At 42.9% G+C, this 18,210-nt stretch overlaps 1 protein-coding gene across 15 annotated transcripts in view; it reads right to left on the bottom strand.

The window, feature by feature from the left end:
- Positions 1–18,210, bottom strand: part of LOC105201442 (collagen alpha chain CG42342) — a 158,064-nt gene that overhangs the window by 46,125 nt on the left and 93,729 nt on the right. For 12 of the 15 annotated variants that reach the window (XM_039448401.1, XM_039448402.1, XM_039448407.1 and 9 more), the window contains exons 2-5: positions 10,226–10,305; positions 8,653–8,688; positions 7,281–7,316; positions 2,104–2,175 (exon numbers count right to left, since the gene is read on the bottom strand). In XM_039448401.1, coding sequence (XP_039304335.1) covers positions 2,104–2,175; positions 7,281–7,316; positions 8,653–8,688; positions 10,226–10,305 — 224 coding nt within the window. The remainder of the gene's footprint in view (positions 1–2,103; positions 2,176–7,280; positions 7,317–8,652; positions 8,689–10,225; positions 10,306–18,210) is intronic. The other 3 variants (XM_039448405.1, XM_039448412.1, XM_039448409.1) reach the window with 2 other exon arrangements.

The raw sequence follows: 18,210 nt of genomic DNA, 5'->3' as shown, positions 1-18,210 counted from the left end.
TTCCCAAAGGATTTTGGGGTTTTGAAGAATTTGAAATAATTCTGGTATAATTCTTTAGGCCATTTGGTCCTTTTCAACATTTAGGAATACTCATAATTACAATGAAGCCTCTCATATCAGAAATAATAGGGAGATAAAATTGTTCGAATAAGAGAATTTTCGGATGATAGAATAAACGCATTTTTATTAAATTTCATTTATTCAAAGAGAAACTTAAATTTTTAACAAAAAAGACTTTATAAATTCAAAAGAACTTGTATTCTTTGCGTAAAGAAAACAAAATTAATTTCACAATATGTTACGGCATTCGGATAGTAGAACGTTCGAATATTAAAGTATTCAAATAATGGAACTTCGGATATGGAAGGCTCCATTGTATATGAAATGTTTTTTTTTTACTTTTTTTGTACATATTCGAATTTGAAATAGAAATGGGAAAGAGGATTGCATCGATATGACTCAAGTTGTCTGCGGAGGGTTAATATCTAATAGCGCATTCGATTGGACTGCACTAGTGCGCACTGGTGCACTTTAAAACTATTATACACTGATCTAATCTAAGCGTAAAAATAAAATGCAAATATCTCGAATGATAAAATATATATCAAACGGCATAATAAAGTATATTAAGGATTTTTTCGCAATTTAATCCATTTTAAAATACATCGATGTGTATACGACAGCTTTAATAAGCATCGGTGCACGCTAGTGAGTCTAATCGAATTCGTTATAAGACAACTGCATCTATCGATTAGATGCATTCGAAATAAATCTTTATTCGAGCGAGAAAACGAATGTTAGAAAAATATTGAGACTTTTCGAATTGTATAACCTCCTTTAATTATCGATCGTCTCTGGATTTCGTCGCACACGGACTCCGCGCGCGATGTGCTCGTCGTCGCGCGGCAAACGCATTTGATCGATACACCGGACGCGCTTGTTGCACGCTGGATCGAGAGAACGCGGAGCCTCGCTTGATTTCGCCCTGGACACGAGCGTATATGCATATGCATGTGCACGGACGTTTGCGTTGTGCACGCGTTGTTCCCGTGCAATGAAATCGGTCGGGTGAATATCGCTCGACTTCTCCAGGGCGAAGCTGGCTAGGTTCTCGAACTCGACGACGACAACGACAACGACGACTACTACTACTACTACTACTACTACTACTACGACGACGACAGAAGGAGATGCCCTCTTGTCGTGTGACACTTTGCGAAAGAAATCGCACGCGATCGACGCGATGCGCGCGATCGACGCGATGCGCGCAAGTGTGCTCGAGCGGAATAAAGAAGCCTCGTCTTCTCGACCTCAAAAAAAGGAGGAAAAAAAAGAAAACGGCGACAGATTAAACAAAACGTCGGGTGTTCGTTATACGACGCAGGATTGCCGCGTGAAATGTTATTTCAGATGCTTTAGCGATTTTACAAATCTCGCTTTCGCGCAAGAGCTGAGATTTAATTATCACGGATAAACGCGGTGGCGAATTAGGCCATCCGGAGAGAGCCTCGGTTATATGATTTCCCGGAGGATTCGTTATAAAAGAGTCCTCGTTCTATCCCTCGAATCGCACCAAAGGGAGCTTCTTCCCCTCTGCGCGTGACACTAATTTCTTCGCTTCGACTCGCTCCTGATATTTTTGAAATTCTTCGGACTGAAATCACGAAATCCGTATAATTTATTCGATTAATCGTCGGTCCTTTGACGCTTCACGGCGACGCGATCGAGAAGGCGTTAATAACGTTCCCGCTCGAGTGCACTTTTACCACGTAAAATGGGATTTGCAGCTTTACGCGCGATGAAAATATCGTTTTACTCCTTCCGCGCCCGCGCACCTTCCGCGCGCCGTCCTTTCAGGATTTATCCCGTATTCTTCTCGCCTCTTTCTCTCTCCGCTCTCTGCAATGTGCGTCAGCCTGGCGCGGCGCGCTGGCAGTACCACACGCCCCCTGGTACACACGGGGCTTTACGAGATTGCTCTCTGAAGAACGGCGACGGAGGTTGCAGGGCGAGAAATGAGAGAACGCGCGGCACGCATTTTCGCGTTACGAGTGCGCCGGCGGATATTGCTTTACTCCGCGCCAGATAGCGTAGCTTAGATACCTTCACTGCGGACAAGACGTCGAATCCGGGGCTGCCCAGCTCGCCCTTCTGCCCTTTGTCGCCTGGTCGGCCCTGCGAACAAAACAGCTCTGTATTACGCAAGAGTTGTAACAACGACACGATAAACAGAATGAACAACAACCTTTTTCGAAATGAGCGTTCTCTCTGTTGTATCATAACTGTACGGCGATCAAATACCTCTTGGCTCTTGTTGAACATTAACTCTAATTTGGAAGCAAGCTATAAAACTCCGAGAGAAAAGTGCAATTTTTTCCGGAATTTCGTGCAATATTTTATAAAGGGATTTTACCATCTTCCGCTTTTGATCAATGTTAAATGTTAGATGCGCCGAGATTTCGTTTTCATATCAACTTTGCGCGTTGAATCACTATGAAGACACTTTCAGCTTTAATTAAGAATTCTGGCGCACGTTCCAGTTTTCAGAGAGATATCCGATAGCTTCAAAATGTCTGTACGGAGATTCTGCAGATTTCGCTATTAAATTAAATGAGATTTTCTTTCGAAATAATTTTCCTTTCTAAAATTTGCGAGGAAGTTGGATGCTGCGCGCGAGCCTTCGCACTTTAATCTCCTCGTAAATTATTCTTCCATAAAAACACACATAATTAGTCTTTAACTACTTTAACTTCACGCAACACAATTAGCCCTTAACTACCGTAACTTTACAAACACAATTACTTGTATCAATGTAGACTTGATAGATACAAATGCTCGCTACAATTCATGCCAATAGATTTGAAAGCAACGTCAATTGTACTTTTTATTGTATTACGTCTCTCTTCATAACGAAAAAAAGGGAAAAAAATGAAAACATAAAATTATCAAACGAATTGACTCAGAAGAAGAGAAGATTTTTAACCAAATTGCATTTTTTTTATCGAGTATAAAATATTGCGCTAGGATCATAGATTTAATCTACAGTTGTGCTCCGCAGTGAGAGTATCCGGTCAAAAACTCGAATCGTAAAAAAACCGAATCATTCCTATTCCATCGCATTTATTCGGATCCATTTCTGCGTACTGCTGTATCAATGCACGACGAGAACTGTATTATCGTGCGGCGAGTATCCTCCCGAGACATACCTTAATTCAGAGAACCTGCATAAAATTTCGGAACTTCGCGAAACCCGCGGACGTACGAGGACGATTCCGATTCAGCGAGGGCCAAAATCGCGATTTAATATTTCGTCCGAGTCAGGTCGCAGTGCAGAGAGCACGGTTGTAAATTTCCCAAGAAGATAAACCCGTGTGTTTGCGCGTCGGATCTTTTCCTCCCCCCTCTCTTCTGCTCCCGGAGTGGCGAGTGGAGAGTAAACTCCGCGATCCCGAGGCAAATTGCGGAGTCACTGCTACCGCTGTAACCCGCGCTACGACTATTTGCACGAAATCCGATATAAACGCCAGATTCGTTATTTGAATCTCGGAATACCCTTAGTACGGCTCCGCGAAAGGTATTGGTCGCCCCGGCGACTGTGTACACACTCGTTTGCCACACTCGTTTAAAAAGAAAACGCGCCGGCCGGGCAAAGAGAGGAACGCGAGGAAGGAGTCGATCGTGTGCGGGTCCTTTCTTCCCGGCCATCGACAGAACAAACAACTCGCGATATTTGCAATGCACTTATTGCTCTCCCTCTCCCTCCCCTTCCCTCCTGTCCATCCTATCTCGCACTCTCTCTTTCTCTCTCTCTCTCTCTTTTTCAATCGCACACGTTTCTCTTCTTCTCGGACACATTTCCCCGCTATCTGTTTGCTCTGTCGTTTGTACCTCACCGCCACCACCGAGATCCAGTCACGTCAGTATCTCCTACTACACAACACGTCCTCATGTATATTCTCCCCAGTCTGTCGGGTACAACCTGAGCGTACATAGTGTTCTGAAATCATCGTTCGTAAATTCCTCGAAGAACCGATTGTTTTTTTAATGAAAATTTTATCGGACACAATCTCTTTCCATTTCCGAGCACGCAGCACCTCCCCAGTGCGTGCCTCAAATTATGACAATATTCAATTAAGACGCAATCTTCTTCTATTTCTTAGCACGCAGCAGCACTTTGGTGGCTGCGTGTCTCAAATCATGACGACATTCAATTAAAGTCCACTCGGCTTCTCAATTATGAAGTTGTATTTTTTTATCTGGTCACCCGCATCGCGAAAACACTTATTAGCGTGTCGTCAGCCCTCTTAATTAATCACGTAGCATCTGTAATTAAGGGAAATAGCGGTAATTCCGCGACATCCTGCGCGACATCAAACGTATACGCGACTCACCGCCAGGCACGTGTGTGTACACGAATAGACAGAGGCTGTTCTCTCTACGGTAAGGTAAACTAGGTGGCCACAAAGGGCCACCGGCGCGCATACAAGGACCTGTCATGCGAAAAGACTTTGCGTGTCACGAGGACCTTGCATAACCGTGAGTCACGCATATACACGAGGATGTGTTATATACGAGGATATAATACAAGAACCCCGGGCTCGTGTAACCAGCACGAGCCTCGTGCAAGCATCTCGTGTGCCAGGGTACCAACGGGTCGTCGAAGCGAACCGCGTAGACTATGGAACTTCTATCCTAATACGCGAATTTACGTATTCCGTTAGACGCGATGGTTCTCGTTTTACCTCTCGCGAGTACGTATGTACACAGATCTAGTCTCTCTCTCTCTCTCTCTCTCTCTTTTCCTCTCGCGAGTACGTATGTACACAGATCTAGTCTTTCTCTCTCTCTCTCTCTCTCTCGTTGGAATCGAGAACTCCAAAAGCGCAACGACGATGCGACGTCTCTCGCGTGCACTGCAGCCGTCCTGCATGTGCAACGACCAGACAAATGTAATACGATGAACAAGGAATGCGGAATAATCAATCTGTGCTCGTGTCGATTCACATGTCCGTTTTCTCAATGGGGACAGGTCGCCATTACCTATGTATGGACTGTTACACATTTATGAATGATAAACGAAATGACGGCGATGGAGGAACGACCTTGCGTCCGTTTAGCGGAAGGTGATGGAAAAGAAGGTGATAGCAGGCCAGTTGATGAATAGGTTTGAACGATGAATCGTATTGGAGGAGTTGGACTTGCATCTCCGAGAAAACGATCGAGCGCAGACGAGTAACTGCTTCCCGACGAACGGCAGAGTTAATAGAGTAAGTGAGTGCAAGTGAGCGAGCAAATCTTCAATTTAAAATCCGATTCATCTTCCAATCCTATTCGAACGTCTCGCTACACTACAACCGCGACCAAAGTTGTCTCAATAAATCACAATAACTCGTACCTACAAAATGGTCGCGCGTAAAAAAAAATACAATGTAAATTTTGTATATTGCATTCGTATAAATTACTTTTGTTTGCCAATGCTGATGATCTTAATTTATTAGCCCTATAATAATGACGTTACGTGATGCAATAACATTGCTATATATCGCTACACTACAATCACGACTAATAAACTATGATAACTCTAATCACAAAATGATCACGTAATGAAAAAAAATATAATATAAATTTGTATATTGCATTCGAATAAATTATGCAATGCAATAATGTTGCTGCGGAATAGCGTCGTTTTTGTATATCCTTTTGATAAAAAGCCCTTTTCGCTGCGTAAATATATTCATAAGTAAGTGAAATTAATGGTGATATTTTCCAATACTATTTTTATGTTAAAAAAGTTGTCTAGTTGAAAAAGTCGACGCCTGTAAACTCGCAGATCAATATTACAACTTTAATACTGTATGTTTCTTTTTACCAATATGCTATGCATTGCGAATATTAAAATACCATAGAAATACTTTATTTAACCAATTTGCATCAATAAGATCTTCTCAATTAGTCGATATTTTCGTAATTCGTATCCATATAAATGCCAGCGAAAATATCTGCATCGTATCCGCGTAATGCTCCATTTGATTTTAAACTTCGATACGTTTTCATTCTCATTGCGTGCATTTGATCCGCGCCCATCAAAAACCAAGTCCGATAGCGAAACGTATGGTACACCGAATGTATCACCCACATGATTGATCATCCTGCATTTTTGCGGTTAATTCGTTCAACATACGTCAGCTGTTGCGAACAAGGGGTCCGAGAAAAAGCGCCAGGACAACTCGAATCCGGAGCGTTCGGTATACCTACCGATAAACGCGTACCTATAATCATGGATTGCGACTCGCGCGAACACCGATCGGGGGTCTCGTGTCTCGAAACATCAAGATTAAATATCTAACTCCGATTCCTACTGAAATGTGACGCGAAGTAGACCGGAAAAGTTTTCATCCTTTTAGGAACAGCTGCATTTGACGGGAACTCGATATCAAAATTCTCGTTCTCCTTCTCCCGTGTCATTATCTTTACGTCCGTCATTCCGAGCGCTCGATTTCATTGCTTTCTCGATCGTCGTCTTTTCCGACGACGTCCTCTCTTCCCCCTCCCTGACGCATGACTATATAGATATTATATACAGTATATATGTGTAAATGCTTATTTAACTTAAATTGATTGGAAAGAGAGAGAGAGAGAGAGACACAAAATTAAAATAAATTGTTCATCTCCTATTCGAGAATAGTGTACGTGAGACAATCCTAAAAATATCTTATGTGTCCCCGTTTCACAAATAGGACAGAAAGTCTCCTGCGCTAAAAGGACTAAAAATCTAGAAAGGACATCTAATTTTATATCTTGCCGATTAAAATATATATGAACAATCAGCCGATATATCGACAGTTCGGTCAAATAAGTAATTTCAGAAATATCTCGTCTATTTAATCATTGAATTTATTGTTTGGTAGTTTCTAGCGTTTGTTTTTGTGCCGATCGACTTGACGCAATAAAACGTTTAAAAATTTCATAAATCAACGTATACAGTCTGAACGTACTCGTGTGTGACCGCGATAAAAAAGAAAAAATGTTCGGATTTATTATTATGGCACCTCGCCTATAAGCATAAATTTTGGTAAAACAGGTTTCTCGCCGCACGAAATATTATGATTAAAGATCTTTCACGCCCATAACCATTATTCTATTAAATAGTGTTATTCTCGGAACGTTAAGCGTTGCGAAATAAAATATTGCATCTCGCGTTTTTTTTTCACGAAGCAATTAATTTCGCACGCTTGTAACGCCACGACGAAATTAAAATGTAAATTATGCGGTGAACTTACCGGATCACCTTTGGGCCCGTCCAAGCCGATGGGTCCCTGAAAGAACACCGCCAGTGAGTGCCAGTCGTCGCTCGCGCGTCCGTAACGACGAACGAGGAAAAGTGAAAAATTGCGTGCGGGCTGAGCGAGCCCTTGAAAATCTCATTCCTTGTGTATGTAACATGTAATAAACACGGTCGAACGCGACAAACCAGAACCGTGATGAGTCCGTTATGCTTCCAGGCGTGACAAAAGTGCATTCGCATGATCCTCTCTGTGATGTGACGCGTAACACATTTTGCGACGGCCGCGAGAATCGCGAGGAAGCGCTGTTAATAGAAAATTCATTCGGCACACGTGAATGTTTAATTTCGCGCAGCTTCGATCGTGATGGAGCAACTTTCATATTTGATGCCGGGGTCACATCTCGAAATTGGTATATTTCGCCATCGCGCCAATTCATACTAAATTTCTTTCGATACCGCCGCATTGCCACCGTGATTAATCAGACTCGACAGATAAATGTCAGTTATTTTCATATCTAATTTACGTATTTTTGATTGCATGCAATTTAAATAAGAGGAAACACACGCAACACTCGTTATCAAATGATCGAATTTTACAAATCGCGTATGTATTTGTAAATGATTAATTCCTGCAAAAGAATTTTATTTTCCGATACGATCTAATTTTTATTAAAGAGAGCCTTTCGCAAGGTACTAGTCGAGAGATATTTATTTTATTTTTTTTTTTTTTTCTATAAATAGATCGATCGATCGCGAGTTTTCATTTGGCAATTACAGCTGCATCGAAATGAATAACTTGATACTTGGTAAATTGGAAACGTTGATAGGCGGCTCAAGATTGCCAGCAATTAAAACGAAGAGTGATACTTGCAACGGGCGAAGAATGCAATTAACCCGTTTCCTCGGCTCGTATAACAGTTGCACCTTCAGTCGTCAAAGCGACGCGCGATACAATGTTGGAGGTGAGAATGCCGGAGTCCGATTTCGCGCTTCAATCGCGCATATGAATCGCGCTGGTACGTGATACAAAAAAAAAGAGAATAAAAAAAGGTAGCTTGTATCGAGAAGAGGATCGAGAGACAGCTCGCGGATAAAGAAGCAGGTCAAACGAGCAATAATCGCACATCAGCGGCTACAAGATACGCATTAATGGTACTTAATGGCTGTTATGTTCGATGCACATAGTGTGGTGAGAGTTCGTGGTGTTCAAGATACGTGACAGCGAGAAAGAGGCAGAAAGAAAGAGAAACGAATGCAAATGTGAGGGTACGCGACAGTCAGACGTACACAGAGAGAAAGAAAGAGAGAGAGAGAGAGAGAAAAGCGAGAAGGAGTGTTGTGGAGAAAGAAAATAAAAAATAATATACCGGAAAACCGTTCTTGCCCGGCGTCCCGGCCACACCCTGTAAGAAGGGGTATAAAAAATTAAAAACTCGTTTACACGAGAAGGCAGGAGGGGTAGGGGAGGGGGGATTTACTCAGGGTACTCTCTCGCGCGCATGCAAAAGCGATTATTTCGCGGACCGGCCGATCGTGCCCGCGATATTATCGGCCCCGGGTCGCATATGTATGTATCTACGTATGTATACGATCCCGTAATGCTGTAAGGACCCGTATACACTACCGCCCGCCGATAATTATTCCGGCCAATTAGATATTCCACGAGCGTATAAGCACGCGCCGTATAAGCACGCGCGCACGCACACGAGTTTGCCGATCCGTTCCCCGTTCCCCCTTCCCCGTTCCGCCGGTGTTCCGCCAATCCGATCTTTGATTACGCGACGATGCGCTTCGCTCGATCGCCAATCGCGAGGGAAATCCGATCGCGCGCGCTTCTGGAACACCCACGACGCTGCAGCCCGGTGTGAGAGAGAACCCGCTCGTCGCGACGGGCACAAAATTTCGACGTCGATGATGATTAAGTACGGTAGATAACGATCCGACTCTAAATCCATTATTTCTCATAATTTGGAAATTTAATTCGGCGGACATTTACGTCGGGAAAATAAATACAAGATTTAACGATAAAATCAAATTAAAGGAGGGAATTGTGGTCCTCGAGTTTTGCATTGGGATGAAAAAAACAAAATTGTGAATAAGTTGCGCTTGCATGTACGTATATAACTTTGCAACTAATTAATTACGCCTTGACATAATGTAAGTTGGTATCGCGCGAGTCAGATTAATATAAATTTGTTTCTCCACTATGTAACAACGGCAAGTCACATTGCAACTTCGCATTTTAATCATCCGACTTATCCGACATCGATATTTCTTTATAAGAGATGCAGCTAACAGGAAAGTACCAATTAAACACCAAATAAAGCCCAGCTCCGCAACTGGAATGCTGCTACATTTTCGATCCGGCGTAATTACGCGAGAAACTTTTCGATAACACTCGTGTTGAATTGAAGACACGCCCGCAGGAGCGGTCTAACAAACTTCTACTTTCTTAGGAGGAAGAAAAATTGATTTCCCCCGAAGAAAAATGGAGTTTATAACGTACACCATGATTAATACACGGTAGCACTCAGCTCGTTCTTTAAACTTTACGGTTTTAGACCGCTTCTTCATCGCGGAAGGGGAAGTGTCTTCAATTCTCTTTACCGGGCACGCGTGCGCGCGCAAGACCCGCAAAAGCGCGCACTACTTACATTAGTCACCAGTCAGCGTACTCGAAAAGTCTCGGGTCCAGAAAAAGGGAACACAGGGGGGAGATAATATAACGCGTACCGTTAACTACTATTTCATGCATGGAGCTGCTGCACTCCCTAATAAACACACTCGCATACGTACACACACACACACACACACACACACACAGAGCTGCACGTGCGATGTATCGGTGCACTAATATTGGAGGGTTTATGTATATATACGTATATAATTATGTACGGCGTGCCCTGCGCAATACCAAAGCATCGGCACGAAGGTACTCACCGGCGCACCGGGCTCCCCGGGATCGCCCTTCTTCCCTTTCTTGCCCCTCTTTCCGGGCGGACCCGGCTCACCGGGTGGACCTGAAACACAAACAATGAAAACTATGAAGTCGTACACATACCTGAAACACCTTCGATTCTCCCCCCCCCCCTCTCTCTCTCTCTCTCTCTCTCTCTCTCTCTCAGCGATAGGATGGATGGCAAGCGCAGTTTCGGTTGCCGAGCAAGAAAAATATATACTAGAGATAGCTATTTCAACTTGTCTTACAGCTACGTTAAAGAACCAAGAGCTTGTTTAACTCTTTAAACAAGTCGTTCGGCTTTTCGATCTAAGCGGGAACTCTCCACCTCGCGTGCTTCACGCTTCAAAGTGCACGAAAATTCGAAACTCCAATTATTCGCCGGCTACGTGACACATTTTAAATCTGCACTGCAGTTTCGATTTTAGGTAAGAGCGTGTACTTGCAGAATCCTCGAATCGCAAGCCGCTGTTTCAACTCTGCAGGAATGAGGTCGTTTTTAGACGAAGTCATTCCTGCGAAATGTTCATTCGAAGATTCTGGCGGAGTATTGAAGTTTACGAGAAAAGAACTTTCATCCTGTGACCAATCACTTAGAAAATCACCATGTAACGGACACCCTATACAGTCCGAGCGTTACCGCTAACGAAGTGTTAGCATCGTGCTGAAAATGAGTTTTCGGGATTGCGCCTGCGGATGAACTTTGGCGGTATAGCTATATAGGTTGCCCCGACACCATTCAATATCTTGTTCGTAGATACTTAAAGAGAAATTCGAAACAATAGACTAGGGATTCCCAAAGTACGGGCACTAGTAGGTCGCAAGCCGATTTCTAGCTGGATCGCGAAAAAGTTTTCAGCGATGGTAGGAGTGGAAATTAAATCTCAACTAAACTACAATTCTTGTACATATAAAAATAATTCCATCGACGTCAAGGTTGTTAGTCAACAACGCATTTTTTTTTACATCTTTGTACCTCATTATGTACATAAAAAGAATAATTTTATTGCAACATTTAAAAATTTTGTTGAATACAGGTCAGAAAATAATAATAATTTTTTGTTGTGCCATCAAAATAATTATATAGCACATCCAAGCATGATAACGTTAATATAAACGTTTTAACCTTCTGGCAAACATAATTGTTTTGAGATCTGTATTTTAGTAAAATTGTTTTTTCCGCGTATATTCAAAGAAATAGATTTGTAAAAGTATATTCAATAAGAATTAAAAAATAAAAGTTAAGTAATATAAGTATGTATATATATAAAGATAGAATACTTAAAAAAAATCATTTGTGGTATGTGTGTGTATATATATATATAAAGTTGGGAAATCGTACAGACTATTAATTATTGTTATTTACGACTGGTAGTAGTGCTTTTGAATTATTAACATTGCTATTTATTTACATCCTGTCTGGTCCGTTCCATTCTACCCCCTGGCTTCTAGTCTATTTCGAGGCTCGGTAACGTTTCCATTTTCCACGTTAAGTAGTTTCGTAATCATACGTAGTTCGAACGACGTTCGGACAAATCTATCATTATCCTAACTTCATTCCCGCGGTTGCGTGATGAAAGGGCATCCGGTAACGGCGGACCACCCCATGGTGTGCGAATGCCTGCGGGTCGAAGTGAATGGGCGAAAAGACCGATAGATTTGACGCGTAATGAAATTACATCGTCGCTCTCGTCCGCTGGAGGATTTCCGAAAATCGTGGGGGAACGAATGTGCGGCGTGCAGGCGAAAATCTGATCGACCGGCTTCGCGGCATGAAACATAACGGGACTAATTCTTTTATTTGACATTTGATTTTTTTTTTCCATTTTATTTCACGGTGGCTCCGGCAGTGGACGTTACGCCCGTACGCGTACGTATCCCCCTTTCAGCTTCATTACTAGGAAAAACGAAAATCCCGAGCTCACCCAGTTTCGACGAGCGCAACGAATGGAAATATACCGTACAACGCTATGTTCCAACGTTCGACCCATCGTGGTTAAACAATATCCAAAAAGAGAAAATCATATCCACACGTTTTCCTGTCGAAAAGCATGGAGCACCTTTAATGAATTGTTACAGTCGGACCAACCTGCGCAGTTCGCGTATTAAACACATTTTTTCACAGTAGACCGTGTAGTGCGTTCAGAGATAATAAAATAACTAACGAGACATTTAGAAAAGATGTGCCCCGTGCATGCCTTTTAATTTATGGGAACGTTGACCGTAATTCGCAGCTTAATTAAAAGTGCTTCTGACAGAAACTGCATATTTCAGCGAGTAAATTGGAAATTGTTATAAATCATAACAAATGGCCGCAGTTGGACGTGCATTTCCACGGTGATACGAACGCATTCGCCCGAGGGTGGGATGCCGCTGCAGCTTGTCTCTCATCGTTCACGTTATTCTAATTTCCGGTAGGGACTTGCCTGACATTCAGGGTCGGGGAATCCTCTCTCTGTCTCTTCCTCTCTCTGTCTTTTCACTCACCCGGAGAACAATTCGATCGTGATTTATTCCCGGGGCTGCTGGCCGCTCGGACAAGGGCGCGACAAGCGGCTCTCCTTTTATTTTCCATTTATCGCCACCGGCAAGCATCGCACAGGGGATGACGTCATATCCTCCAGGGAGGGAAGCCGCGAACTGAAGCCGCCCGCGGGGTCGAAGCGCATCCACGTTGCAGTGGATAAGTAACTTTTGCCAGATTTTTTTTTTTACAACTGAAGAGCTTCGAGCGATAACGCGTGAAACTGCAAGAGGAAAAAGTTGCCCGAAAAAAAAACAAGTCTTTTTTTTTACCGAAGTGTCGGCAAACTTGCAAGCAAACGTCAGATGACAGCTTTTATTTACGTAGCCTACTTGTGATTAATTTTTATAATTTTGTCCGCAGACAAATCTTGAATAATTTATACTTGATTTCTTACAGATAAAAAAGAATGGCGAAGTTATTGATCTAATATAATTATTACAATGAAATTAAAAACATTAAGTTTTTTAGAACAAATATTTTTGAAGTGGATTACATTTCGATAAAATTTTAACTTAGCTAATTGAATTTTGGAATGTTTCGTAGAAAGCGAAGATTTCGTCATTTCAATTTTATCATAATATGACTTTTAGGTCTTAAAATGTCACGAAAAAGCGATGGTGCTTTTATCTCAGTGATATAAATTAATAAACGAATAAATATTAACAATTAATTTATCATAAATCTGATCGATATTACCAATTAATTAATATTAATAGGAGTTTTATTTAACTGTCAATTATTAAATTGACGAAGAACGACCAGAGAGTGTTACCGCACAAACCAGTTGTTTAATCGCGAAAATTCGTCGAAACGTCCAACTGCTCTCTCGAGGGGTGGATATGAGCACACTCCATTTAATAGACACGGAACTGTCAGTACGATCGCCCGTAGCGTTCCACAGCAATTCCGGATAATCCGCCCTGACGGTTACACCTCGGCCGTAATCCACGACGTGTGTAGAAATAACGACGTACGTGCCGATCGCGCGTATTTCTCTTGGCGGCTGCTGGCGAACGCGTATGGACGTGTGTACGTCTCTCCGCGTCTCAAGAGAGCGCACCGGTTTGTATCTCGTATACTCCGAGTAAAAAGTCAGAAAAGGCAGATGGCATAATCCCGCCACACGTCGAGGAACACGGCCCTTTCGAGGATTACGCGGCGAGGAGGGCGAAGGATGCGCCGCCGCCGCCGCCGCCGCCGCTGCTGCGGCTACTGAATGTCCGACAGACGGCTTTATCAAAATTATATAAGTGAAGCGCGGTGCGCCACTCTTAAATCCGACACGGATTTGCAGGGCCGTAAGCCCGCGAAAGACGCTATAAATGAATTCATCAACGCGAACGAGTTATTTAAATAATACATTCGACGTACACGTTCCCATTATTATTTCCGTTTGCACGTTAGTTTGAAAGAGTTTATTTGTAAGAAAATTATTAAGCAAGGTGTCCTGCAGATTGTTTATGTATACAGTCTTCAGCTCCGAGAGAGTTCTTTGTAATTCTGGATAAACTACTCGTACTAATATACGAGACGATAAAAGTACGCTGTTCTACTTTGAAAAATTGGCATGTCACTCTCGTAGAACTCGGCGATTCCCTTTTTGCAGTGTAACACGATATCCAGTTCCTGCAGCGGTATCGTACCGCGATAAGAAGCGACGAGCGCAAGTTCGGTAATGCCCCGGCATCGGGAGGAAGAAGCGGAGGAGGCAGGCGCGAACGGGACGAAGAAGCCGACGACGGCGAAGCAACGATCGATCGATGTCGATCAGTAGCGAGGTAAAAAAGAGGTGAGACTCTCTCTCTCTCTCTCTCGCTCTCTCTCCTCGCTGCGTCTCAGCTGCGCCGCACGCTATTCTCTTGACGCGGCAAGTTTTCGCCACCCCGCGGTTCTCATCAGACCGCGCAGATGACGGGTGTGCCGCCGCCTCGCCACCCCGAATACTTGTACTTGTCGCGAATACCCGGGGTATAACGAGGAAAGTTTGCGCCGACGGACATCGCCGATCGCTGCCGCTCGCGGCTCGGCAAGAAGCGACCAAAACGAAGTTTGCGGGCCGCGACGCGGCAGTCATGTCGAGCGGATTGCGGTATGAGATACGCGAAGGAAAGGAGAGTAACAGCTGTCGCTTTAAAATTAAAGAAAGCTTTAAAATAAATTCTTGTAAGCGAAATAAATCTTTCGAGTTTCGTAAACAGTGAACTCTCATTTTGTCGAAGCTATAAATTCACGCGTATAGCGTCTAATGAAACTTCATTCAAATTTAATTATTCATTGATTGCAGTCTACATAAGACATTTAATTATAATAAAATTCGATATTGAAATAATTTAACGTGTTATAACAAATAATGATATATTTCAAAGTTTTTCTTGAAATAAATTAGTAAGTAGTGCGTCGTATTTTTAAAGAGAGATGAAGAAAAAAGTGAATATTTCAGAAATCTTCAGGATATTAAAACATCAAATTCGACATTGTACATTTATTTTAAAAAATCGTCAGTTGTAAGATTATTTTTTTTCCCCTATATCTTTCCCCTTTCATTCTTTGGTATCTAATGAAATCCCATCATTTATTTTTAATTATTTCTCCATTGCAATTTACACAAGATATTTAATTATAAAAATATTTAATACTGAAAAAATTGAACAAATATATTATAACAATCACACATTTCAAAGTTTTTCTTGAAATAAATAAGTAAAATTCCTTAAATAATTCGTCGTATTTAAAGAGAGATGTAGAAAAAAGGTGAATATATTTCAGAAATTTTTAGGCTATTAAAAAATTAAATTCAACGTACATGCTCATTAAAAAAAATCGTCGGTCGTCTTAATATAAATTTTTTCCCTGTATTTTTTTCCCTCGTTCTTTTCGAGTTAACTATAGTTATATTGCTTATTCAAGCTGTCGTACGTTATACGTAATAGCATACCTTGCATCCTTAAAAGCAAGGCTGAATTGCAGCACGTTTACAGGACACTTCCTGCTCCAATCGAGCTGGAGAATGCGCCGGTTCGCGTTTGTGCATTTCGCCCACCGGGATAGTTCGCATACGTGCGATTCCAGCGACGGTAGCGGCCCAATTGCTCGGTAATTCGGCGTGTCTTCATCTTTTCGCTGTACGATTTGCACGAATGTGCGGAATGAAAGCGCAAGGTGAAGCGAAGCGAGACGAAACAGGAGAAAGAGAGAGAGAGAGAGAGAGAGAGAGAGAGAGAGAGAGAGCAAGGAGCGCATCGCGACCAGGAAACAAGCAAAGAGAAAATAAAGAAACACGCACGGGAAATAACCGCGTAGTCTAGACACGACTGAAATACTTCGGGACGGCGACACACGGAAAGATAGAAACTTTCATCTCTCGCTCCTGCGGGAAACCTCGCGTCTCTCCGGTCTCTCTCCCTCTTCCTCGCACTTTCCAATGTTGTCAACTCTCTTGGAATCTCTCGCGTGAATAAGAACGAGATTAACGCGACGTTTTGGCAAAGTTCCGAGGAGAGAGAGAGAGAGAGAGAGAGAGAGAGAGAGAGAGAGAGAGGGAGAATGAGATGGAGAGAGAGACAAGGAAGAGACCGTGTATACAACGGGCGCCGCATTAACGACACACCACGCGCTCGTTCCGCAAAATAGAGTCACGCGGCTGGAAAATGATCGCGGTGGCGGCGACGGCCGTAAAGCCCCCAGTACACGTAGAAGAGCCCCCGTTTCCCCGACAGGCGCATTTTCCGCGGGATTTCCCCCTTTTCTATTAGGCGCCGCTGAGACGCGCAATGGTCCTTTCTCCGCGAGCGTTCGACGGGAAAAGAAATCGACCGAATTCCCCCACGGTCCACGGAACAGCCGTGAAAACTACTGTGAATCGCCGGGCCGATGCATCGAGATTGACTGACGCTGCTGATTGGCTTCATTTTTTCTTCCTCGTCCCTGCGTAATAACTGGGGGCTATAATTCAGAATGGGACGACGGCTCGCTATGGAGAGAATTGATTGATCATCGCCGCGCTCTCAATCCTAAATTTTCTTTGTTTCTCATTAATTATATGCAAACGCACAGTAATCAATTAGAAGTCGTCGTTATAATTTATGGAGATGTCCTGAATTGAAATCGATTAACGGCAAAAAGACGTGTGCCAAATACGGTAACGAGGTCTCTGAGATTTATCTTGGAAAAAAAATGTGGCGGAGTTTCGCGAAACTCCGCCACTTTTCTTTTTAACTCTGATAAATTGCTGATACGAGAAATATATGTTCTATGTCAATAGGCGCGTGTGATAAAAAAAATTAAATGACATAAATAAATCTACACAAATGTAATAAAAAAAAAATTCTGGCTTATGACAGTTTGTTTTCAGGTCATTTAGCGTTCCACGCGTGGCAATTGGTCGATTGATACAAAAGAGCATCAAATGCAGTTTAGATAACGCGTAAAAAAAAAAAAACTAAACGGATTTATCGGCTCCAATTTTCGTCGAAAAAGCCAATACATTTCTGAATATGACAGCTGTCCGCAAAACGAAACTTTCGCGCGCGAAATCCGAAAGAGCCGCTGTATCTTCATTACACACAGCTAAGTGGACAGCACACATTTTAAGTGGAAGAAAATATATTTCGTAAAAGCCTCGATGTGTCTCGAGCGACTTTTTTCACCTTTCCTTCGCCCCACACACACCGAGAGAAGAACTTGTTTGGTATATCCCCGACAAGCCTTCGGCTTGCACTTCCGTGAAATTTATTTTCGCGGAACGCGCCGTGACGTTTATTCTTCTCCTTTTTCCCCAAACTTTTCGCGAGCGCCGCCGCGCCGGTGCATCTCTGTCAGAGAACAGTCGTTATAAATGTGTACCGATGCGACTTTCGCGCGGCTCGTCTCCGAAACACACACCGACGGCCCGCGCATTTCCGAGGAGTTAATTACCTTTGTCGGACGCGGGTTGTTAAAAAGCAATTACTCGCCGCGACCGTATTTGCGAACCGTGCCCGTCGGTCGGGGGAGGGACTCCCGGGAGTGTATTTAGCGGAAGCCGACGGAGAAAGAGAGAGAGAGAGAGAGCCGTCGATAGCCAAAGAAAATAATTACCCTTCCGCCGTCCGCGTTTCTTGCGGAACGCGCACGATCAAAATCAACATGGGCTCCCCTCGGCCTCACCTTTGCTTCGCTTTTATCCGCCTCCGCGAAGATGACGGAGCGAGAATTATCGATCTTTTCCATCAAATCAATTTGTTTTTACGCTTTTTGCAATATCTGAAATACGAATGAAGCGATGTTTGATGCACAAAATGCGCACGACGATCACGAGCGGAAGAAACGGGAAACACTAAGAAACAAATTGCCCGCCCTAACTCATATTCTCAATCTTATATAAATTTTTTTTATCAGTTTAGTCCCGTTACCCAACGTTTACGTTTGAAAATTGCGTTACGATATGTTTAACGCGCTGAA

This window comes from Solenopsis invicta, chromosome 4 (assembly GCF_016802725.1).
Source record: "Solenopsis invicta isolate M01_SB chromosome 4, UNIL_Sinv_3.0, whole genome shotgun sequence".
Lineage (NCBI taxonomy): Eukaryota > Metazoa > Arthropoda > Insecta > Hymenoptera > Formicidae > Solenopsis > Solenopsis invicta.
The sequence above is the reverse complement of the archived record's forward strand: the minus strand, read 5'-3'. Positions and strand labels throughout refer to the sequence as shown.